Genomic DNA, 23,302 nt, shown 5'->3' with positions numbered 1-23,302 from the left:
ATTCAAATGTTGGATGTAAGTATTAAAAGCAAATGTTATTACTTGAAGGAAAAGTACTCATTATGCCACCCAAATGGCTCCTATTAGCCAATAATTCATTTTATTTAGTTTTATTTAGATTAGTTCAAATTGATTTAATTTTCTTTATTTTAATTATATTAAGTATATTTACATTAATTGTATTTTAGTTTATGTACTTAAATGGAGTTAAATGGTTTATTTAATTTGATTTAATTAGGCTAATTTTATTTAATCTTATTTTATTTTTGATTTAATTTATTTTAGTTTAATTTCATGTTCTGTAATTACATGGAGTTAGATATTCTACTTTTTAGTTCACTACATTTATTTGTTAACTACACTGAGTCTACCATTTAGAATTTAACATACAGTATATACCTATTTGGTAGTTTAATCAATAACAGTGTATCATAATTTAGAAGCTGGTCATAAGTGTTATATGTAAATTAGTTTGGAAACTAACTGTAAATGCAGCAGCTGACACCCACAGAAAAAAGTACATCATCCTTTAAAATGTGCAGAAGTAGAAGTATAATTTCATAAAATGGAAGAATGTTAGGAAAGTCAAAGAAGCTGAATTTACAGAATTTGAGTAAAAACACTTCTTCCACTGTTTGTAATGTGAAGCTACAATTCCCCAATTTGAAAACGTCTCCCCCACCATCCCTAGATAAGACATATTTCTTATCAGTTACTGGCTCTTCTGGCTTCCTGTTAACCTGTGTGTGAACCATTGATGTGATTTACATATTGTATTCCAGTGCTTTTATTGTGCTGTAAAATAGCTTTGATTAAAAAAAAGAAGTTGTTTTCCATTTAGCTCCCCTGAGTGTGTGTCTGTATTGCTGCCAGTTGAAAGGCCTCTGTCTGACCTTACTGTAGTTTGAATTATCTGCTGCATTCTTCACAGCGGTAGTCATATGCTCCATAGAAATGACTGCATGTTGTAACAGTTTTCTTAAAATCCAAACTTTTACAGTCTACTTTCCTTTAAGAGCACTTCTGTTTTACTGCCCTCACAGTCGGCAATGTCAGAGTTATTTCAGCAGGTTTCCGGGTGTTTGTGTCTGCACGAGTCGTTCATGTCCGTCTCAGTCGGAAGACCATTGAGAGGACTTCAGTTTCATGAATCAGCCTGAGCAGAGTTAATAGGACTTCAGTAGGCTGTACAGTGTTTTGACTACACTGCTTTATTCTACCGTCAGACACTTGTAGTCAACCCCTTCTCTCATGGAAGAGTGCAGGTGACGATGGAGTTTTTCAGAAAACTGGGGCAAAATCTTGAGATGAGGCCATTGCATTTTGCAGAAGTGTCTGCATAAGCGGACTAAAGTGACACCTATGTCCTTCCAGGTTTCGTCTCCCTTACTTTGGTTGAAATGCTTATGAATGTGTTTAATAAAGTCTGATTTGTTTGAGAATTTGGACATTCCACCAAACATGTTGCTTTCATGCCCAAGATGGATCAAGACCCCTCACTGAGTGTAGACTGCTTTGTACCAGGGAGCATGAGGAGTTTGCCTTGACTGGACTGGTGGCAAAATATATTACACATTCAGCATCTGAGAGGCCTCGCAGTCAGACTTGAACCTTAAAAGTGGACAGAGTAGGAGATGGATGGGGGGATGGCAAAGAAAACACCAAATCTTAAAAGGTTATAATTCTGTCATCTGCTCAAACAATTCTCCCATCCAGTGTGCCTGCGCTCCTCCGTGCCCCCCCCACCCCCCCCCCTTCCATAAGTTTTTCTCCAGAAAGAAGAAAGTGAACTACGTAACACCGTGAGGAAAAAATGACAGCACACCACAGAGAAGAGATGGAAAGTAAATATCCAAATGAAACAAGCCCTGGACTGACTAAGAATGTATGTTTTACTCCTGCCTGTTTTCATTTTCTTTGAATTCCTCTCCCTGGCGATTAATGGTGTTTGGTTTTGTGTTAGCACACATGAAAACCCCTATCCCCCCCCCCTTTTTTTTTTTTTTTTCCTCCTCCTCCTTGTGTGGAATTCAGTGTCCTAGGAGTCACTCCGCTCTCCCACTGTTCTGCTCTATGGTGAGTCTGCAGCGCGAAAGCTCTCCGCTGTAGAATTCAACAGGAGCTGCAGACAAAAGAGAGTCGGTGTCTTTCTCTAACCCAGGAGGTGCAAACCCTGCTGTCTGGGCCCTCACCTGCCCTCCCTCATCTCCCCCCCTCTCCTGTCTGAGCACTGCACCTGTTGTGACTCGTCAGCCAGGTGAAGGGGATCCTCTGGCCTTACACTGTTGTTTCAGCTGACCAGAACTGAAGGGCAATTAGGAGCTCTGTCTATTCATTTGACTGGATTGCTGCTTTGCTTTGTATCTTTCTCTCCGTCTGTCTCTCCTACAACCCACCCACCTCCATTCCCTCCCTGCCTGTTCCTACCCCCCTCCCACTCCGTCTCTGTCTCGCCCAGTCTGAGTCTGGTTGACACTGGCTGTGGGTTCGCGTGGAGCTACAGAGGTTTCCCTGCTGGAGTAAAAGTCTGGATCAAATGGAAAGACCACAAGGAAAGAAAGGGTGAAATATAAATCTCCCAGAGGATACATTTAAAGCGAGCACTGGACAGCTGAGGTAGAAAAGCACAACCTCCAAACCAAAGGATTCTGCAGTTGGAAGAGCAGCAGGTATGAAAAGCCAGACGGTGACGGTGGCTGTGGCTCTGCTGGCCCTTTGCTGCCTGCTGATCCCCAAAGGAGTGGAGGGTGCTGGGGGCATTATTTCTCTCCAGCAGTCTGAAGAGGAGAGGCAGGGAGGGGATCAGCTGCGAGAGGAGTCCCTGGATGACCCAGAAAGTGAGCAAGGACTTGCAGAGGACCCGCACCCTGAGGGAAGCAGCATCAAGGCCAAAAGAGACAAGGAGCAGGCTGCACAGGCAGGTAAGTGGAGAACATTTTACCCATGAAAATACAAATATGTTACACAGACATGACATCAAAGCTGTTCAGGCATTGTCTGAGTTACACCACAACATGGAAGAGCAAACACAGACACAAACAGACAACTATTGAGTCTGACAGCTCCAACAGGCATGAGAAGGTCCAGGTGCTCACCTGTCCGCTGCTGCTCCTCCACAGCAGGGAATAAACAGGGCTGACGAATTTGTTTAACTCACACCAGAGGAAGAGCTGAAGACTAAATCATCTTGCAGATACATTTTTATGAGACTGACCTTTTCCATTGCTTCAGTTGGAGCAACCCCGCATGATGAATGCTGACTCATTTATGGTGGAAGACTGGATTTTGAAGACTAATTAATGCACTTTAGCAGTAAGACTATTTTCTGGGACTTTACATGAGTCCAAACTTGCTCTTTAATGAGCCTCACTGATGGTTCTGAGGTGAGAGTGATATGTTTATTAAATATAAGGACAGATTTTGTGTCATTAAAACTGAACTGTGGTTAATGGAGCACATCTAATGGAAAGACAGAGAAGTGTTTTCCATGAAAGTGCCTCAGGACTTCAGACAGCCTCTAAAGGAAATAGTGATGGACCTCAAGCAACCACTGAAATGCATCTGGCTGTCTGGATTTTCCCTGGCAGCATTAGGTTTTGGCATCACAGGAAAGAAGTCATTGCATAATAAAATTCTATTGCTCAAAAATGATACAAACAAAAGTAAGAACTGCATTTGGCAGATTGTTACCTGCAAGGAAAGTTGGTCATCATCACTTTACAAATAGTTTTAACTGCTCAAGAAGGTTTTTTCTTTAAGTCAAGAGATTCACTGGGGAGATGATATGGGGCTGGTCCAGGAGAGCATTTTAAGAGAAGACAATAATTTATATAATTTATGCATTAATTTTTTATTCTGATTACAAGTGCTTCATCTGTTTTTGACCAAAAGTCAAAAGTGAGTTTTCCATTCTCTCTTGGTTCCCTTGTCTTTCCAGGTATTTTGGGCAGGGTGAGAAGAGAACCAGATGAAGGCAAAAAGAAGAAAAAGGACAAGAAGAAGAAAAAGGACCCCAATGCCACCAAGAAACCCAAAACTGACAAGAAGGGAAAGAAGAAGGACCGGCAGACAACCACAACTGTACCACCCACCACAACAGGTGAGAACAGGACAGAGATGCCATTTTATTTCTTGAATTACTTGAATGAGTGTTATTGACTTTGTGTCTGTCTGATGCTTCCAGCAATCCCAACTGAACCACCCACTGAGCCATACACAGACTACCCCTATCCTGATGCAGGTGAGCAGCATAGAGACTGTGTGAAAATGACTGGGGTGTTGTTGTTTTTTGTTTTTTAAATTTCTTTATTAATATTGCATTATAAAACCAGCATGCCCCTAATCTCTTAAAATAAAATACTGAGTTAGTAAACATCTGTCCAGCATTTATAATTCGATTTATAGACAATGCTTGAAGAATGCAAAGGGGAACATGTTTGAAAAGAGTTGTATCCTGTAATGGCTTTTGTGCATTCAGTGATGTCGATTGAGTCAGTGTTGGTCGGGTTTGAAGATGACACATTTCAAAATAATACAAATCTGAGGGTGTGGCAGAAGTAAGGTCACACGACCTATGTAGCCTCCTCCTCTGCTTGAGGCTAGTGACTCAGTGCTACATTAGCTTCTGCTAGCATATCACACATTAACCTACAACTTGTAGATGTGTTAAAAAGAATTGGATATCAGATTCAAAGAGGGTGCTCGCTCATTTGAATGAAAACTTCTCGCATTGCATACGAGACAAAAACGTTTTCAAGATTTTGGGCTCACATATTAGTTTTTGACACATTGGCCCCATCCACATATTCCCACTTAACCAATAGAGTTTACAGTGTGATGACACCACGCAAATAAAACTCTGGGAACATTTTCCAACTATGAACCTGTTATGAATTAAAAAAAAAAAAATCATAAGAGTGTATGTAAAACCTTTTTTACAGTTGTGGTTTCTTTTCTCATGGTGTTCTATGCAGAATTGATTTTTCTGTTGCAGTACCACGAGTGACCACTGGGAAAGATAGCATCCAGTCTAAATTGCAGTGTCATATCAAACTCCCACGTGGTATCACAGCAAAGCATGTAATATACTTGGTAGTCCACAAGAGAATACTGTGTCAGCGTCACAGTTTGCCCCGTGCCAAAAGTAAATGTACAAATGACAATCGTCAAAGAAGGAGGTCGTGACAAAGTACTAAAGTGATTTGAGTCCATGAAGGAACATGGATTCCTTTAAAGAAATGTTTTCCTAACCCATAACCGAGTAGTCGTTTCCTTACTTTTGCTTAACACGTTTTATTGTAATACCAGGTTGCAATCTTTCAAACAAATAGAATTGTGGGTAATCACAATTCAATTGCCAATTTGGTCTCAATGTGGACGGAACAAAATATATATTTTATTCCTACTTAAATCAAGCATTGTAAAATAAAAGTATATACAATGTAAACCTGAGAACCATCACACATTTTTTTGTCTAGAGATCTAAACCCAACGTCAACAAGCCTTTCCATCTGTTTCTCTGTCAGACAAAGATTACTGGAACCCGATCGATGATTATTGGGACACTAATCCCACACCATCCAGACCTCAGCCCGAGGCTCCAGTCACAGATCCCCCGTCCGACTACTGGAAGCCCGACGAGGAAGATCCAGCTGCTCCCGTAACAGATGCCTACGATGACTACTGGAAGCTCGACGAGGAAGACCCAGCTGCTCCCGTAACAGATGCCTACGATGACTACTGGAAGCCCGACGAGGAAGACCCAGCTGTTCCCGTAACAGATGCCTACGATGACTTCTGGAAGCTGGAGGAAAAAGTGCCGACCACTGCGGAGCCCGACATCTTCGACAACTACTGGACACCAGACGAGAAAGAGCCGTATGCTGCAGTGACTGATAACTATGACAGCTACTGGAAAGAAGTGGACCCGACCCCCGCTGCCCCCCAAGTCGATGGGAAGGCTGGAACAGATGACGGCGATTACTGGGATGCCACATGTGTGTCTGAATCTTTTGTTTCTCTCAGCTTTGTGTTGATTGAGGATGTTTGGGGAAGGGTGACTGTTTACGAAACATGAATAAGATGAAACTGTAATGATCTCTGAGGGAAAATCACAGGAACAAAATTGGATCCTGGAAAATTGGAGGAACAAAGAAAAAGATTTGACAGAAAAAGGGGTTTGGGGATTTTGTGATATTTTGCACATCAGTTTATTTAGTTAGAAGAAGCCAGTGTTGAAAAACACTTAGGGGCCAACTAGTTATGTCAAAACTGTTTTACTGGTTGTCTTATCCAATTTATATTGTTTTAGTTGTTCAAACCATACAAATTAAGTTGAGCCAACAAATTCCACAATGCCTCGTCACCCCTGGTTTCACTGCATGAAAAGCAGCTACATCCAAACATGAATCAGTAGATTGTGGCAAGAAATCAGCCACTGAAATATATTTCCAGGAAATACCGCAGAGTTCAAATGGCTCTTCATCATGGTTTACAGTAATTTGTAAGACAGTAATAGAGACGATGAAGTGACTGGTGATCTTTGTGGAAGCAGTCACAGGAAATAAGAATGGTGTTCTGGGCAGTTTTAACCCAAATGCAATGCATGCTGGTTAATACACAATACTCTTGTAATGTTTCTAAACAACTTGATTTGAAGTGTTATGTTCAGCTAAACTTCAGTAAACTCAACTTGTTGGTTTGAAGCTGTGGTGGCTCCACAACTAAAGAAGTTAACCTCTGAAATCAAGTTGAATGACAAGTACCTAAAACAATTCATCTTTAGGTTCTAAAGTGCTGATTTAATGCTGGAAAGTTAGTTCTTTATCTGTCTCAGCTGAAGTCAGCAGGACAGAGGACATAACTCGTCTCCACAGGATCAGATGCTGGAAACGGTGCGTCGTGTGTCCCTGTAGCTCTCATCTGGACCAGACAGACATGTTCTCATTTCTCAGTTTCCAGCAGTACTGTGCTGTACTTCTGCTCTTCCAGGATTTCCACTGATTCCTTCATACTGGCCCGACCTGCCTTTTCTGTCACAATCTCCTATTTATGAGTCTGACCAGTTTGACCTTTAAATATTTCTGTTTTTCCCTCCTGCAGATGGGAAGCCAGACAACCTACCATTTACTGATGGTAAAGAGGTCAGCCCTGAAATCGTGGTCGAGACTCTACCAGGTAACTGCTCTGTGTTAAAAATTCAATATACACCCATCAGTAAATATGACAGACTTTCACTTAGGATGTTAACTAGTAAGACATCTGTGGTAAGAGTTCAAATGCATATTCAATCTGTGCCTTTCATGGCCAATACACCACATAAGAATAACATCGTAGTGAGTCTGTGATCTAACCTGCCCTACTTTTCAAACAGGAGTGGGTGGGTTTGATTGTTTCACCAGCGTCAACAAAACTTTCCACAGTTTTATTGTGGAGTAGAAAGAAGCCCTGTCATCAGATCTCAGCTTACTTATAATTCTTGTAAATATAAATTAAAGATTTAATAGCTTCATTACATGGCAGACATCACAGTGGCATCCAAATGTTGTGGTTGAATAAACCAGGGCAGGGCTAACCTGTAAAACTTTTGTAGATTAAACCATGTAATCTCATAAAGTGATTGAACTGCTCGTCTGACTACATGTTTTTTTTGTTTTTTTTGTTTTTATCACAGAAGAGCCCACAGCCACACCTCCCTATGACGGGAACTGGTATGATGATTACGACGAGTACGGCATGAGTATGTGCACACCCACTCAGACACACTCAAGAAACATATCCATATCCAAATGTTTTCTATTTGGTCCACTGGTTAAACCACAGCAAACTTCCTGCCAAAAAAGCAAACGGCAAGAAAAGCTGATAAACAACAGTCAGGTCAATAACTCTCCAGGTTTATAAATGATCCCTGATCACTGTTTAAGCTTCTTAATGGCCTGCAAAACCACAGACAGGCATGTGTATACACTTCTGTGCATGGTACTGATGTATTTATAGATACTCAAATGAAATTATCTGTGATTTTCTTATTTACCGCAGGGAAGAAAGAAGACGAGACGGACGACAAATGGATGGAGAAAGAGAGAGCGAGGGCAGAGAAAGAAAGGGCGAGGGAAGAGAGAGGTAAGAAGACCCAGATGTGGATCTTTTCTCTTTCTTACATAACAACAAGCTGCATGATCATGACAGATGACATGCACTCCTGTAGCTGCCAAAGCAAAGAACACAGCCTGAGTGCAAAAGTACTGACAGATAACAGCATAGCTCTCATAAGATGTTCCCTTCAGTCACATTTCTGTTTGAGAAGAATGCAGATGTTGTTTTCTTCCCACCGTACAACTGTGGCACTCGCTTTAACTTGCACGACATGGACAAAAGTTCATCCTACCAAAACAAAATGGAGATTAAGCATGTGGCTCGGAGCTGGACTGAAAAGCAAAGAAGGTGAGATCAAGTGAGAAGGATCCGCATGCATCGGATTAGAGGGAGTGATCAAGAAAATAGACAACAGCGGTGAATTACCAGGCGGGAATGTTATATAACAATAACAATACAACTCGGTCAACTTAATGTATTCAAATCCTATCCAGTTACATATAGGAATATGTCACGTGTCTGCTGAGTGTAGTGAGTAAAGTCCTGAGCAAATTATATACAACACTATCAGGGCTGGTGTCAATAGCGCACTTCCTGTGTGCACGGTTCGCTGCAATCTGGGTTCAAGGTGAAAATAAGTTTTGGCTAACTTGAAGCAGAAGTTTCTCAGGCTGGATCTGTAACAGTGATGCACATATGTACACATCAATCATGCTTTGTGTGTGTGTGTGTGTGTGTGTGTGTGTGCGTGTGTGTGTGCGTGTGTGTGTGTGTGTACTGTAGGTGCTTGAGCTTACAACATGTTTTACACTCACACTGTCAGCCAGAGTTCTGGCTGGCAGCCATGCTACCAGCAATAAACTACAATATGTCAGTGCCACTGTGTCAGAGTATAAATAATGACAGGTGATAGATTTTGTAGTATTCCTCAACAGTAAACCTTAAGATGATTTGAGTTTCATTAAAGCACACTTGGACTGGGAGCCAGATCATAACATCTGGGGGACGGGTTTCCACCGCATTTCAGCCCTCCGGGTCTTCTTGGGGAATTTTTGGCATTTAAAATTTGCAAAATAATAATAAATTCCAAGATCATTTCTGGGCAGTGAGAAAGAGAAAAGAATATTCAGCCAAGACGGAGCAATTTATTTTGTATTAAAACTGTTTTGTGACCTCTGACAGAGAGAGTGCAGAAGCTGAAAGAGGCAGAGGAGCGAGCCAGGAACAGACCACGTGTCTTCAAAGAGCCAAAGAGTGAGTCAACATCTGTTCAAATCCAAAGGACATTATCTTCTCCTTTGCTAATTTAATTAAACACATCATTTGACTTTCTCTATGTGTCTGTGTATGTGCCAGAGTGCCCTCCCCTGGGGATGGAGTCACATAAGGTTGAGTCGGACCAGCTTTCAGCCTCCTCCATGTCTCAGTATAGTTTTGCACCTCAGAGGGCACGTCTCAACATGCAGGTAACACACCAATCAGGGCAGGACCGGTGAGGTCTCAACACTTACAGTCCATACACTACAGCCATCACTTACCAGGCCTTTAAATAACCACCAGAAAACACTGTTATTGCTGAGTCTGTTACCTCCATTAGCTGCTTTGGCTGTTTATGTTCGTCTGTTTTTTTATGGTCTGAGAATCTTTTTAGACACTGATTTAGTAATTAAATCAGCTGATAAATAGTAATTAATTCAGCTGATAAATCCTGTTCCAAACACACATCTGCTTTTTCACTCCAAGCTATCACAGCATATGTATGAATTAAACTGCATGTCAGGGCATGATAAGCTGGTATTTTCTCAGTATTTGTAGAGAAAAGTATGAATGCAGTTTCGTGCTCAAGATGTCAATGAGTCAAAGTACTCCGCAGCATGTACTCTGGTCTCTGTGGTTCTCAGGGCTCTGACGATGAGGATAACATGAGAGCTGGAGCGTGGTGCGCAAATTCAGACGACAGGATCCACTGGTTCGAGATCGATGCTCGCAGGGAGACGGAGTTCACTGGAGTCATAACTCAGGGTCGAGACTCCCTCAATGAGTAAGACACACACACACACACTAAACGCATTAATATTAGTCATTTCCTAAATTAAACATGTTGCTCTTATCCTGTTTTGTTGCAGGAGTGACTTCGTGACGTCCTACTTCCTAGCTTTCAGCAATGACAGCAGAGAATGGACCACCATCCATGATGGATATGCTGACTGGGTGAGTTCACCTGAAATTGGGTACAATGCAAGTCTCCCTCCTCTTTCACTGATCCATTTTCCGCCCACCTGTCCCCCTCTCGCCCAGTTGTTCTTTGGAAACAGCGATAAGGACACTCCTGTGATGAACCAGCTCGCCGAGCCCATGCTGGCCCGCTACATCCGAATCATCCCTCAGAGCTGGAACGGCTCTCTGTGTATGAGGCTGGAGGTCCTCGGCTGCATCCTGCCTGGTGAGCCTCACACTGTGACACGTGACACACTAAAACACACAAACAAATAATATATTTTTGTTCCTCACAGATCCATCCGATGCTCAGTACAGGCAGAACGAAGTGACTCCGGTGGATTACTTGGAGTTCAAACACCACAGCTACTCGGAGATGGTTTCAGTGAGTATCCCTGCATACAACCTTTGAAGGTTGATTACCTGATTTAATTCCACTGACTATCCTTAGTTATTTTTCCACTTAAATATTATTTGGTCATTCCTTCTTAGTTAATTTAACCAAAATTTCCCCTCGGGGATTAATAAAGTAACTACCTAACCTAACCTAACCTAACCAGAGGGCAACGTGACCTCTCCACATTTACACAATCTTCATCATTCACCATCAGCTGTGTCAATAACAATAATAATGCTTTGCACACTGACTGTTTCCATTGTCTCACCTGCTCAGCTTATGAAGTCTGTGAGTGAAGAGTGTCCAAACATTACCAGCATCTACAGCCTGGGCCGCAGCTCCAAGGGGCTGGATATCATAGCCATGGTCATCTCGGGCAACCCCACAGAACATGAAATAGGTGGGAATACGACCACGAAACATGCAGCTACAACTGTTCTGTACAGTATTTCTTTCTCAATTATCAATACCAAAAGATATTGTGTTTTTCCTTCCAAGCAAATGCCAACGCAGCTGTTTTTGAAATGCTGATTGGTTGCTATGATATTGGTCTTGATGGCACTGTTCATGTATCCTGTAAATCCTAATAAACAGCAGGTGGACGTTGCAGGCTGTGGCTGAGCAGACAATTACTATCTCGCCTGGTTGTCTCCGCAGGTGAGCCGGAGTTTCGCTTCACGGCAGGTCTCCATGGAAACGAGGCGGTGGGCCGGGAGATGATCCTGCTTCTCATGCAGTACCTGTGCAAAGAGTACAAAGACAGAAACCCCCGAGCCCAGCGCCTGGTGGAGGGAATACGCATCCACTTGGTGCCGTCGCTCAACCCTGACGGACATGAAACAGCCTTCCAAGCGGTCAGTGTAAAAACAAATCGTGCTTCTTGTAAACTGGCAGACAAAATAATGGAGACGCAAACAGGAACTGCCAATGACTTAGAGTGAGAAATCTGGGTCAGTTTGTTCTTTATCCAATTTCTCCCCTGCAGGGATCAGAGCTGAGCAGCTGGACCACCGGACACTTCACTGAGGATGGCTTCGACATCTTCCAGAACTTCCCTGACCTCAACAGTATCTTGTGGGAGGCTGAGGATAAGGGCATGGTGCCCAAACTCACTCCCAATCACCACGTGCCTATACCAGTGAACTTGGAGACTAACAGCTCGGTAAAGAAAAGGGTGCTGTTGTTTTACGTTCGGGCACTCTGCTCAGGGCAGAAGGCCTCCATTTAAGTGTTTTTATTAATGGATGTAAAAGATCTTTATACTCTTATTAATGTGGTTGTGGTCTACAAAAATGACTCCATGTTGTGCTTACATGGATTTTGCCTCCTCTGTTTGTGGGACCTTACTGTTTTTGTTCCAGATTGCTGTGGAGACCAGGGCCATAATCTCCTGGATGAAAAGCCATCCATTTGTGTTGGGTGCAAACTTCCAGGGCGGGGAGGCAATTGTGGCCTATCCTTATGACAGCCTACGTCTCAACAAGCCTGCCGACAGCCAGAAACCCCACAGCCGCAAGAAGAGACAGTACGACTTGCTCGGCCCATCTCCCTCCCTGTGTTCCTCTGCTTTACGCACACATTTGTTTCCCAAATTCTTATTTTGCTTACCACCATCCATGAACCACTCACAGTAAACTACAATCATTTCTTCCAGGTATGAGGAAGAAGGCTATGATGTGACAGAGTGGGGAAGGGGCTACCACGAGGAGCCAGAGGAGGACTGGAGAAACAGGGGATACGCAGAGCCAGAGGAGGAGTGGCGGGGTCACGGCTACGATCACCGCTACGATCACGGTTACGGCCACGACCGCGACCACGGCCACGACCGCGACCACGGCCACGACCCTGGCCACGACCCCGGCTACGACCCTGGCTATAACCAGGGTTACGGCCACAGGGAGGAAGAGGAGGATGACAGAGGAAGAAGCGCCGGCTACCAGTACGCTGAGCCTGAAGACGAGCCCCGGGTGGTTGCAGACGAGTCCCTCTTCAGGTGGCTGGCTGTCTCCTACTCCTCCACACATCTGACGATGACGCACAACTACCACCGATCCTGCCACGGAGACCAAGCCGCAGGGGGGCTCGGGATCATCAACCGGGCCAAATGGAAGCCAGTCACAGGCAGTAAGTGACACCACCAGGTTTAAATGTCTGCATGTGTTTGTTGCACACCCTGCTGGACAGTATGTGCAGTACAGGCTCTAAGCTTCATGTGTGTGTCTCTGCAGGTATGAATGACTTCAGCTACCTGCACACAAACTGTTTTGAGTTGTCCATATTCCTGGGCTGTGACAAGTTCCCTCATCAGACCGAGTTGGCGTACGAGTGGGAGAAAAACAGAGAAGCGATGCTCATCTTCATGGAGCAGGTCAGTCACACACAAACACATATTAGAATAATCAGTTGTTATTCAATGTGATTGAGGGAGGTTTTCCAAATATTTTGTCAACCCAATTCATTTAAATGGGGAGGGATCAAAATATTTGGAACACCTTTCAGTACAACCCAGTGCAGTTTAACAGCACCAATTAGTCTTTAAAATGACCATTAATAATAAATCAACACCTCCCTTATTCAACTCGATTAACAACTAAACATTATACCTTTAATGAAGGAAGGATTTGTTGCTGGACTTTTGTTTTATACTTAATGCTTCACCAGTCAGTTGTTTTAATGTTAATGCTGATCGGTGTCGCTTTAGGCTGGTCTGTCATTTTGCCCTTTTGAAAATGTGGTTGGGCTCAATTGTCCTTATAAATCAACACATGAATAGGTAAAATTACTGATTTTACCAAACAATTAAACAGAAATACTTCTCAGAAGCATCAACATGAGCTTATGATTTGTTAAATGTGTTCCTTTAGTAACTCGACTATTCCCGTTCTTTAGGTACATCGTGGGATTAGAGGAATCGTGAAAGATCAACAGGGGAACCCCATTGCAAACGCCACTATATCTGTCGAGGGGATAAACCATGACGTCACCACAGGTCAGCATACTGCTCACAACACCGGCCCGCTCATAAAAAGATTAATTTTAGGTGCTTTAAAACATTTTGTTTAAAAAAGCAGCAGCTGTGTTTAAAACAGAGTCTCTTCCTTCTTTGTAGCACCAACAGGGGACTACTGGCGGCTGCTGAACCCGGGGGAGTACCGTGTGACGGCTCGAGCTGAGGGCTTCTCCCCGGTCACTAAACTCTGTGTGGTGGGCTATCAGTCAGGAGCCACCGCCTGCAGCTTCAACCTGGCTAAGTCCAACTGGGACCGCATCAAACAGGTACAACTCTGCCACCCTCAACTAACACCACCCCCAACACAAGTCTGTCTCGTCTTTAATAAAGTGTCTTAATTTCTGTGCAGATCATGGCCCTCCACGGCAACAAGCCCATTCGACTCAGCTACAGCAACAGCAGATCACAGTACCCTGCAGTTGTCAACAGGCGTGTGGTTGACGGGAACAATGGGCATTCTCCAGATTCACAACTCAGTGCTAACCGGCAGAGGAGGCTCAAGATCGCTCGCATCCGTCGCCTTCGGCAACAGAGACTAATGAGGTTAAGATCGACGACGTTACCCCCAACAACAACAACCACAATTCCCACGACGCCAGAGACGACCACGTCCTGGTACGACACCTGGCTCATAGGGGAGGGACAGTCGTCGACACCTGGTGGGTTCACAGACTCCATCCTGGATTATAACTACGAGTACAAGATCGATGACTATTAAACCAAACACACACGTCATGTTTCAGTAAACTACCGTCCTCTCCTAATAGTAGTTTCCCTTGCTGTGTCGTACTTTAAGCTGGTTGAAGAATCAAACAAGGATTCACGTCTTTGTATGGAATGAGAACATACCAAATATTAACTATATTAAGATAGTGTATGTTACTTAACACTTGAAATAATGCCTCTTTACAGAAATAGATCAATTTAATTAGTGGTTGTTTCAGTTTGAAAGTTCACACTGCATTTTCTGGCTCATTCAGTCTCTTTTATCAAGGCTTTTTGCCTCATGAAGAGACTTTTATTGTGGATGCACATACAAAAATAAGAGCTGAATAATGTACACTGTCCTCACCCATGGCAGGAATACTTTTACAGTTTGACCGGTGACTAAATGTGTGAAGATCTGTTCACGGTTGGTAACAGGCAGCGAGAGGAGGAGGGAGTTTCTGTCATGTTTTCTCAGACACAGCTGGAGTAGAAGAGTTATTTTTCAAATAAAGGCTTGTTAATACACAACACGTGTCTCTTCTCTTTTTTTAGCACCTGTGTTCTGTTACTGAGATATCAGTTAATTACCTTAAAAGGAAACTGTATTAGGCAATAAGCTTTAAACTGATCACATTGTAGAAACGGGGACTGTAATTCTTCTGTACATGCAACAATAGTGTCCGAGAATTGTGAGCGTCGTAGTAGTTATGGAGCCTCAGTGGCTGATGTTCATCTCACTTTCCTCGCCTTCGTCAGCGGAGAAGGCCGAGAAGCTGACCGGCTCGCATTCAAGAGTGCGTAAATTAACCAGGCACGCCGCTTGGGTCCTGCTGAACTCGGGAATAGTTACGAGAAGGACTTCCTGACCATCAGGACCTGGCAGGAGTAGAAGAAACGTGCTCACATATTATGCATTTAGGGCCTACGGAAAAGACCAGTGATCATGATATTATGATTAGCCAACATATTTGTTATGTGTACATGCATACATCACGCACTGACCTTTGATGAGCTTGGACTTAAAGGCTGGGGCATTGCCGCTGAAGTAAACATGGGGACACTCCTCCAAGATGAAAGGGTCTTTTTGGTAAAATGGATAGCAGCCTGATACAAAAAAGAAAGTCTAAATAAACCAAACCATATAGTTACTCGGCACTGCCTTGACTTTCAGTACTACTGTGAGGAAAACCTGGAGTTATATTTTAATCAGTTTACAATCAGGAACTCAAGTCTTTAGGGCTGAAAATTAGGCTCATCCCGTCTCTGAGTGATGCTGAAAAACTAGTCTGTGTATTTTTTCCTCTAGGCTGGACTGCAGTTAATCCTTATTATCAGGATGTCCCAATAACCCTCTGAAAATCCTCCAGTTTATCCAAAACACTAGCAAGAGAGATTCAATTTCTGCCATATTAGTCTGTCTTAATCAGATCCCTGTAAAATCCAGAATAGATTTTAAAATCCTTACATACAAAGCCCTTAATGTCCACACTCCATCGTACACTTAACTCTCAAGAGTTCAGGCCTACTTGTGGTTCACAGAGTTTCTAAAAGTAGAATAGGAGCTTTCAGGCCCCTCTCTTGTGGTACCAGCTCCCAGTTTGGGTTCGGGTGGCAGACAGTCTAGTTTTAAGTTAAGGCTTATAGTTAGGTCTGGCTCAGGTGTCCTTGAGCCATCCCTTAGTTATACTGCTATAAGCCTCGGCTGCTGTGGAAACTCCCATGATGCACTGAGCTTCTCTCATCTTTTTCACTCTCCTTGCATTAAATGCCACCATTGTATCTCATTCTCTTCATGCCTTCTCTCTCCCGCAGCTTTGTGCTTTTTCTGCAGATATCTCTGCTTGGTATCGATCCAAGATGACTGACCCCACCAACATGCCCTCATTATTGTTTGTTGTCATCAACTAACCTAGTGTGTCAGGTGCCGTCGGGGCCAGGTGTCTGAGTCGCAGCGTTTCCTCCAGTATTTCCAGGTGGCTGTCCATGCTGCTGTACCTCTGAATGTCACTCACATTCTGGCCTGACGTGCCCAGGAACCTTCGTAGAAACAGACACAAACAGGGTCATAGTTAGATGTGCACACTCACTTCAGAAGAAATGCACGATGACAGAGTACAGAGTGTGTGTTGACACTGCTTACCTCACTCCGTCGATGTTAGCCTGATATGGGTTGGAGGCCAGGTGCAGTGTGGGGTACGCAGAGGACAAGGGGAACATACAGCGGTGGAGAGGCTGCTGTGGGAGGGTGTAGTTGGTGGGGTCGTACCGGCCGGGTATTACATCCACTGCAACTGAGGCCTAAACCAGTAGGGGCCATGAACACACAGCAATAGATAATAATCTTATTGCAACTCTCAGTGTTGAAGTAAACTGTGTCACCATTCTCTTCAGACACACATCTGTTATTATTGTTAAGTAAATAAATAAATTGTTAAATATTTCACCAGACTCATGCACACAAAAAAAAACCATAAACAAAGCAGCCAAATTGGATGATGTTCAACAAACATAATGACTAATCTTGACTGTAAATAAAAATATAATGCATGTTCATGCACAGAGTAGGATGCAGACTCACCACCAGCTGAAGCAGCAGCTCATCCAGCAAACGCATGGCATCAACACTGCCAGCCTGAGTCTTCTTGGTGAGGTACTTGGCCTGAAAACAAAACAAAAAACAGACGGGGTAAAATAGGTATATGGATGTTTTATGCGAACAAGTTCACAAAGCGACATTTCTGTAACAATAAAACGTATTAAAAAGGTAAAAGGTCAGTGACTTTGTGTAAAGGTTACTATAGTTCTTGACACCTTTGTTGACGCGTCCTTGTCCTGGGTGCTTTGACTCAGGAGGTTTCCAGCCAGGAGGACCCTCGAGATTGTCGCTGCCCCACTCTGCTCTCCCAAGTCACCGAGCTGACCGGTTACCATGTCAACCAGCAACTGTAGCCCCAGCATGCTGTCAGCATGACTACTGCCCAGTCCAAGTCCTGAGGCCAGGAGAACAAACCTGAACAAAAACAGACACAGCAATTAAAGTCTATTATCACAAAAGGCTGGCGCTCACACTGTGTGTGTGTGTGTGTGTGTGTGTGTGTGTGTGTGTGTGTGTGTGTGTGTGTGTGTGTGTGTGTGTGTGTGTGTGTACCTGTCAGAGCCGAGTGCAGGTCTTGCTTTCTGCAAAGGGAGATCCGCTGTGCAAAAGTCCTCAACTGTGAACTTCCCATCATTCCTCTCAACTCCATATATTGCAACAACACTACCTGAGAGACGCAAAAAATAAATCCTTTTACATTCAACATTTATGATCACAGCTGATGCAGCAGTGACATCCTGAAAAAAAAAAAATACAGACCTGTGACACACTTGTCTTTGTCGATTTTACCCTCCAGTTTGATCCTCTGGAGTTCATCCTCCAGGATCAGCTCATCTGATTCACTTATGTATTTGGTTCGTGCAGGCTGTGGCAGGAGATTGTGCTGAAGAGGGAGGAAAACAGAAGAATGTTACATGAGACACATGCCAGCAGCTGATTTCATTTTGTCTGGTACTGTGTAGGGGATCAAGTGAATTTAGCGTGACAGCCAACCTCCTCACTGATCTCCTTCAGGATAGATGGCTGCAAGTCCATGCGCTTGAACAATGTTCCCACAATGCAACATTGCTCCCCTGTCTCTAGATCACACAGCTTCCTGATAAGCACATCTGGTCCTGGCAGAGCAGAAAAAAAAATACATTAGAAAACACAAAGAAATACAATTCAGATGCTTTATTGTCCCTAAAATTGTCATGCACTTACCCCACTTCTGCTGAGCTCTCTCTGATAACAGTGGCCTCATCTGCATGAGTCGCGCTGCGTAAATATGAGCATACTGGCGGTTAAAGCTCCGATCCCCAACTCTGAAGCTATCGGAGCAGGGACTGTAGGCCAGCGACACCCGGTCAAACACCGACGCCTGGTCCTCGGAGGCAGGGCGGCAGAGTAGAGAGGAACCCCCCTTTTGGGCACTCAGGTCGGAGAACATGACTTTCCTGAGGCAGACGAGGAGGACAAGTTTGTAGACGCGAGTTTACTTGGTCATGCGCACCTTGTACGAGTCATCGGTTTTCGTCTCATCTACCCACTTCGCGTTAATGACAGCTGGCAGAAATGTCCACGAGCTTCCAAAAACACGCCAGATGTTTTGAGAGTAACGCTAAACATAACACAGCTACCGACCTTACCTTAGGAGGAGGGAGGGTCAGCCTGCAGTTATTCCTCGTCCTGGATCAGATTTTAGACTAATATTTCAGATATCGCTGGCGTTGTTCTTGTCAAGTAACAATTCCCGCGAAATCGCTCACTTAACGTCACGTAGCGTAATATCGCGAGAAACTGTGCACGTCGCTAGAAAAAAAAAATAGAATACGCTATCGCCACAAAACCAAACGTCACAAAAAAAAAAAAAAAAAAACGTTAACAAAAATACTGTATGTCACATTAAGGGCAAATGACACCCTGAACATATATAAAACGTCATTTTTACGACAGCCGATCGTTTCACGCCGTCGCACAGCGATCACGTCACAGATTTAAATTATTGAGTCGCACGAAATGAGGTCACAATAACGTCGCGGTAGCACGCAGCCATTTTCGCAGCTCTTTGTGCGCCACCATCTGAGAGTTAGCGCGTTTTAACCGGCGGTTTGTCGATTCGGTTTTAATTCTGTTACACACACAAAAAAAGATGCAGGGAAACAGAGGCCCCCAGCAGAACCACGGCCCAAACCGCCCCGGAGACCAGAGGAAGTCCGGAGGATCAAACACCAACGGCCAGCAGCCCGACCCCAACGAGTCGACAAACCCCAAGGAGGCCTTAACCCTGGACCTGCAGAGCTTCAGGAAGCCCGGGGAGAAAACCTTCACCCAGCGGAGCAGGCTCTTCGTGGGAAACCTACCGACCGGAATAACCGAGGAGGACCTGGAGAAGCTGTTCGCCAAGTACGGGAAAGCCAATGAGATCTTTATCAACAAGGAAAGAGGCTTCGGATTCATCCGGCTGGAGACGAGGATCATAGCAGAGATCGCCCGAGCCGAGCTGGATGACACCCCGTTCAGAGGCAGACCCATCCGGGTGAGGTTCGCCACGCACGGCGCCGCTTTAAGTGTGAAGAATTTGCCGGAGTTTGTGTCCAATGAGCTCCTGGAGGAGGCTTTTGCCGTCTTCGGTCAAATAGAAAGAGCTGTGGTCATTGTGGACGACCGAGGGAGGCCCACAGGGAAGGGAATAGTGGAGTACACCTCAAAGCCAGCTGCAAGGAAGGCTTTGGATAAGTGCAGTGATGGTGCCTATGTGCTCACAGCCTTCCCGCGACCCCTCACAGTGGAACCTATGGAGCAACTTGATGAAGAGGAGGGACTGTCAGAAAAGTTAATAAACAAAAACCAGCAGTATCACAAGGAGCGTGAGCAGCCACCACGATTTGCACAGCCGGGCTCCTTCGAGTACGAGTACGCGATGCGCTGGAAGGCCCTGATGGAGATGGAGAAGCAGCAGTACGAAATGGTAGACCGCAACATGAAGGAGGCGCAGGAGAAGCTGGAGGCTGAGATGGAGGCGGCCAGACACGAACATCAGGTGATGCTGATGAGGCAGGACCTGCTGAGGCGGCAGGAGGAGCTGCGAAGGATGGAGGAGCTTCACAGTCAGGAGGTGCAGAAGAGGAAGCAGGCTGAGCTCCGGCAGGAGGAGGAGCGCCGGAGGAGGGAGGAGGAGATGAGGATGCGCAATGAGGAGATGGTGAAGAGGCAGCAGGAGGGCTTCAGGGGCAACTTCTCTGAAAACAGGGAGCAAGAAATGAGGATGCATATGGGTGGCCACGGGATTCCCATGAACAGAAACTCAATGGGTGGCAATTCTGGTCCTGCTGGTTCTGCCGGCATGGCTGCCGAGAGTCCTCAGATGATGTCAGGGCCGGGAAACAACAACATACCCGGAGGAGGCCAGGGAGGCTTCGCCAGAGGCCTCGCCGGGGCTGGAGAATATGGACCTAACAAGCAACGCAGATTTTGAATCACTCGTTTATTTGTTCCCCTTTTCATACTCACTGTGCTTTTAAGTTTGAGTAGACTGTTGGAACTTTTGGAAATTGCATGTATTTTTTTTGTACCTTTCTTTTCTTTTCTTTTCTTTTTTTTTTTATTTGTACTGTTGAATTATGTTTGAGTTCAGAAATATCAAAACACTTCAAATGAGCCATCTAATTTACTTTTCACGTTAATGTATGTTTTTCATAGGAGTAGAGAATGTTTTTTTGTCCTGGAGATGTTAACTTTTCTGGAATAAATTCATAATTCCCTTATTAAATGTTTTGGTTGTTGTTGTTTTTTCAAAACAGACAGACACTCAAGAGCTCTAAATATTTCTTAGCTCGCCTCAGTTTTATTGACGAAAGTGATAAAATCAAGACAGCTTTTGTCTACACACAAAGTGGATGACTCACTCTTGGTTGGGGTTGTGAGTTGGGTTGTGTTGCTGATTAGATTATTGATTAACTCACTATTGAATCGGTGACCTCAAACTTGGTTCTAATGCACCAAATAATACGACATCCATAATATAATCTGAGTAGTTACAGGCAGAATAAGGTGCAAAAAAAAAAATCATGAATTGTAGTTTATCATGATATCTGGGTTATGTTTGGATTATTACAGTCAATACTTTCTGAAGTGGAACATCTAAATAAAATATACAAATTATTTTATTTGTGGCCATATACAGTAATTTTACTTTACGTCAGTTAACAGAGCAAATAATCCAACTCATGACATTTCACACCAGTAAAAGAACAGATCTGAATAATATTTTTAATTGGTTACAACTGTGCTATCTGTCCTCTGGCAGTACAAAATGCGTTGTGTTAAAAATGCCTTTAATGCTCCCGTGTTTTTTTTTATTGTCAACTGAGTCGCTGGGAAATTCACTACCAGTTGTTTTGTAACTCATCCGACATCTCGCCAAAGAGGAGTCGGACAGTTGACGACCGCTGAATAAAAAATAAAGTACAGTCAAATGACTCAAGCCCACACAGTCCAAAGTGACTCAGCTGGTAGTGACACCTGTATACCTGCGGTGATAATAACAGCAGAATGTCTACCTTTGAAAACGGCCCTGATATGTCACAGCTCGCTGTAAATGACTCGTGAAAGAAAGGGAAGGTGGAGGCCTGGGGGGTGAGTCTGTTTTTAAATCATCTGAAAGGATGATAATAATAATTAATAGCAAGCTGCTCTGATTTCTTATGTTTCACCTGCTTAATAAACAGAATGGATGGAGCTTACCACCAGATAAAAAAGTAGGTAATCAGTCATTCAAAAGTAAGCTCGAGTTTCATTTAAAGTCCTGTGATTAGCTTTATTTACTCAACATTTAAAGGTCCAAGTTCATCAATCTGAGCTGTGTAAAACTAGAGTATTAAGCTTCTTTTTTTTTAAATGTTGCCTCAACTTTTATCCTAGTGCTGCTTTCAGTACAGATCGATGCCATGTCGGCAGCCTGTAGTCACGTGCTTGTGTTTGCGTTTCATGAAGAAATCCCTTCTTCTAGTGATATGTGGAGATGAAACCCAAATAGAAACCATTCAAAAAAGAACTCATTTGTAAACAAGGGCTCAGAGGGGTGAACTACAAAGTGAGATTAGTGGGTTAGCGAGGTATGTTGAGACTAAAGCCAGGGTTGTCAGTGACACGAAGGTGACTCTCTTTTAAGATGGCGAGATCACCATGGTAACTGATGCTGCAAATTTAACCTGATCCGGGGCAAGTTATGTTGGAGATATCAGATCAAAGCGTAAGAAAGTACCTCCTACTGACCAATCAGTTCTCTGGAAATTGTCATCACCAATCAGAGAATGATTTTTATATGAGGTGTAGATTAATTTCACTGTTTTTTTTTTTTTTTTTTTACTGATATCATCCTACAACAGGGACTGATTGATGCACTAAAGCATTGCACTTGTACTTATAAGATCTGACAATAAACCTACCTCTTGCTTTGAATTAGGATTTTATATATATTTCTTATTTGCTCCTCGGTCCGTTTGACACCTCCGGGGCTGCAGGTGAAATGATGAGACTAAAACGTTCATACACGTCATGAGAATACATCTAATAATAAATTAATTTCATTGAATATCAACATGTAACTACTACGATCTTCCTGTGCACATAATGGTAAGGTGATAGTCTTTCAACTTCAGCGACACATTCACACAGTCATTGCATTTTATTTACTAACATGAATGCCTTTTCTGGTAATTAGCTAAAATGAATAAACATTATATAGGCCTAAATATAGCCAACGTATAGGCTTCTATCAATCGATATATATATATATATAATATTTTTCATTATTCATTTAATCATTCTTTTTTTAAAATGTATTTTTGGGGAGGTGTGGTGTTTTTTCTTTTCCAATGGCGATGCCAGCAGGGTGTGATGTCACGACGGAGTGTCCCATTTTACTTTTTATACCATTTCAGCCCTCATGAACTGAAACACTCAAACTTACAGTTGTGACATCAGTCAAATCAGTGAGGGTTTAGGTTTAGGGTGGACATGGAATTGGGCCTGAGTTAAAAGATAAAGCTGATAACCATTGTTGAGTTAGCTCAGGCAAAGAAAGCCTGAGTATGTCGAACTTGCTTCGTAGTACACCCCTCTGATGATGGACTGAAACGGTTTAGGTCTGGATAATAGATAATCAGTTGCAGCTTGTATATGCCTGGCAGTAAAAAAAAGAGCTTGGTTTGTATTATCATATTTGTGTTATGTAGGAGGATCATCAGTTTCACTTGTGTGATTTAGAGCCACTTTGGTTAAACCTCTGCACAGAACA

The 23,302-nt window shown here is 43.5% G+C and overlaps 3 protein-coding genes across 4 annotated transcripts; 2 read left to right on the top strand and 1 right to left on the bottom strand.

Moving 5' to 3' along the window:
- The first annotated feature begins 1,853 nt into the window (after window positions 1-1,853).
- Window positions 1,854-14,954, top strand: aebp1b (AE binding protein 1b). Its single transcript, XM_069699708.1, has 22 exons — window positions 1,854-2,921; window positions 3,938-4,099; window positions 4,184-4,240; window positions 5,526-5,996; window positions 7,102-7,176; window positions 7,673-7,738; window positions 8,038-8,121; window positions 9,277-9,348; window positions 9,451-9,560; window positions 9,996-10,135; window positions 10,221-10,305; window positions 10,393-10,537; window positions 10,608-10,696; window positions 10,985-11,108; window positions 11,366-11,562; window positions 11,694-11,870; window positions 12,070-12,233; window positions 12,363-12,832; window positions 12,937-13,076; window positions 13,598-13,697; window positions 13,818-13,984; window positions 14,068-14,954. The coding sequence occupies exons 1-22, from the start codon at window positions 2,672-2,674 to the stop codon at window positions 14,434-14,436; spliced, it is 3,714 nt and encodes a 1,237-aa protein (XP_069555809.1). The 5' UTR covers window positions 1,854-2,671; the 3' UTR covers window positions 14,437-14,954.
- pold2 (polymerase (DNA directed), delta 2, regulatory subunit) lies at window positions 14,703-19,021 on the bottom strand. Of its 2 annotated transcripts, XM_069699709.1 has the most exons (11): window positions 18,651-19,021; window positions 18,226-18,458; window positions 18,016-18,137; window positions 17,782-17,905; window positions 17,575-17,689; window positions 17,238-17,436; window positions 17,005-17,085; window positions 16,567-16,724; window positions 16,336-16,463; window positions 15,429-15,530; window positions 14,703-15,302 (listed from the first exon to the last, which is right to left on the bottom strand). In XM_069699709.1, the coding sequence occupies exons 2-11, from the start codon at window positions 18,449-18,451 to the stop codon at window positions 15,142-15,144; spliced, it is 1,416 nt and encodes a 471-aa protein (XP_069555810.1). In that variant the 5' UTR covers window positions 18,452-18,458; window positions 18,651-19,021; the 3' UTR covers window positions 14,703-15,141. The 2 variants fall into 2 exon arrangements, with proteins under 2 accessions (XP_069555810.1, XP_069555811.1); XM_069699710.1 differs by lacking the exon at window positions 18,651-19,021 and having other exon boundaries at window positions 18,226-18,637.
- A 37-nt stretch (window positions 19,022-19,058) lies between these two features.
- On the top strand, window positions 19,059-20,773 carry nono (non-POU domain containing, octamer-binding). Its single transcript, XM_069699711.1, has one exon. The coding sequence runs from the start codon at window positions 19,154-19,156 to the stop codon at window positions 20,477-20,479; it is 1,326 nt and encodes a 441-aa protein (XP_069555812.1). The 5' UTR covers window positions 19,059-19,153; the 3' UTR covers window positions 20,480-20,773.
- The last annotated feature ends 2,529 nt before the right edge of the window (window positions 20,774-23,302 follow it).

This window comes from Brachyistius frenatus, unplaced genomic scaffold, assembly GCF_029030835.1.
Source record: "Brachyistius frenatus isolate BFR_SWC_R1_liver_20210118 unplaced genomic scaffold, ASM2903083v1 Contig_31, whole genome shotgun sequence".
NCBI lineage: Eukaryota > Metazoa > Chordata > Actinopteri > Embiotocidae > Brachyistius > Brachyistius frenatus.
This window is presented reverse-complemented; position numbering and strand designations above follow the sequence as displayed.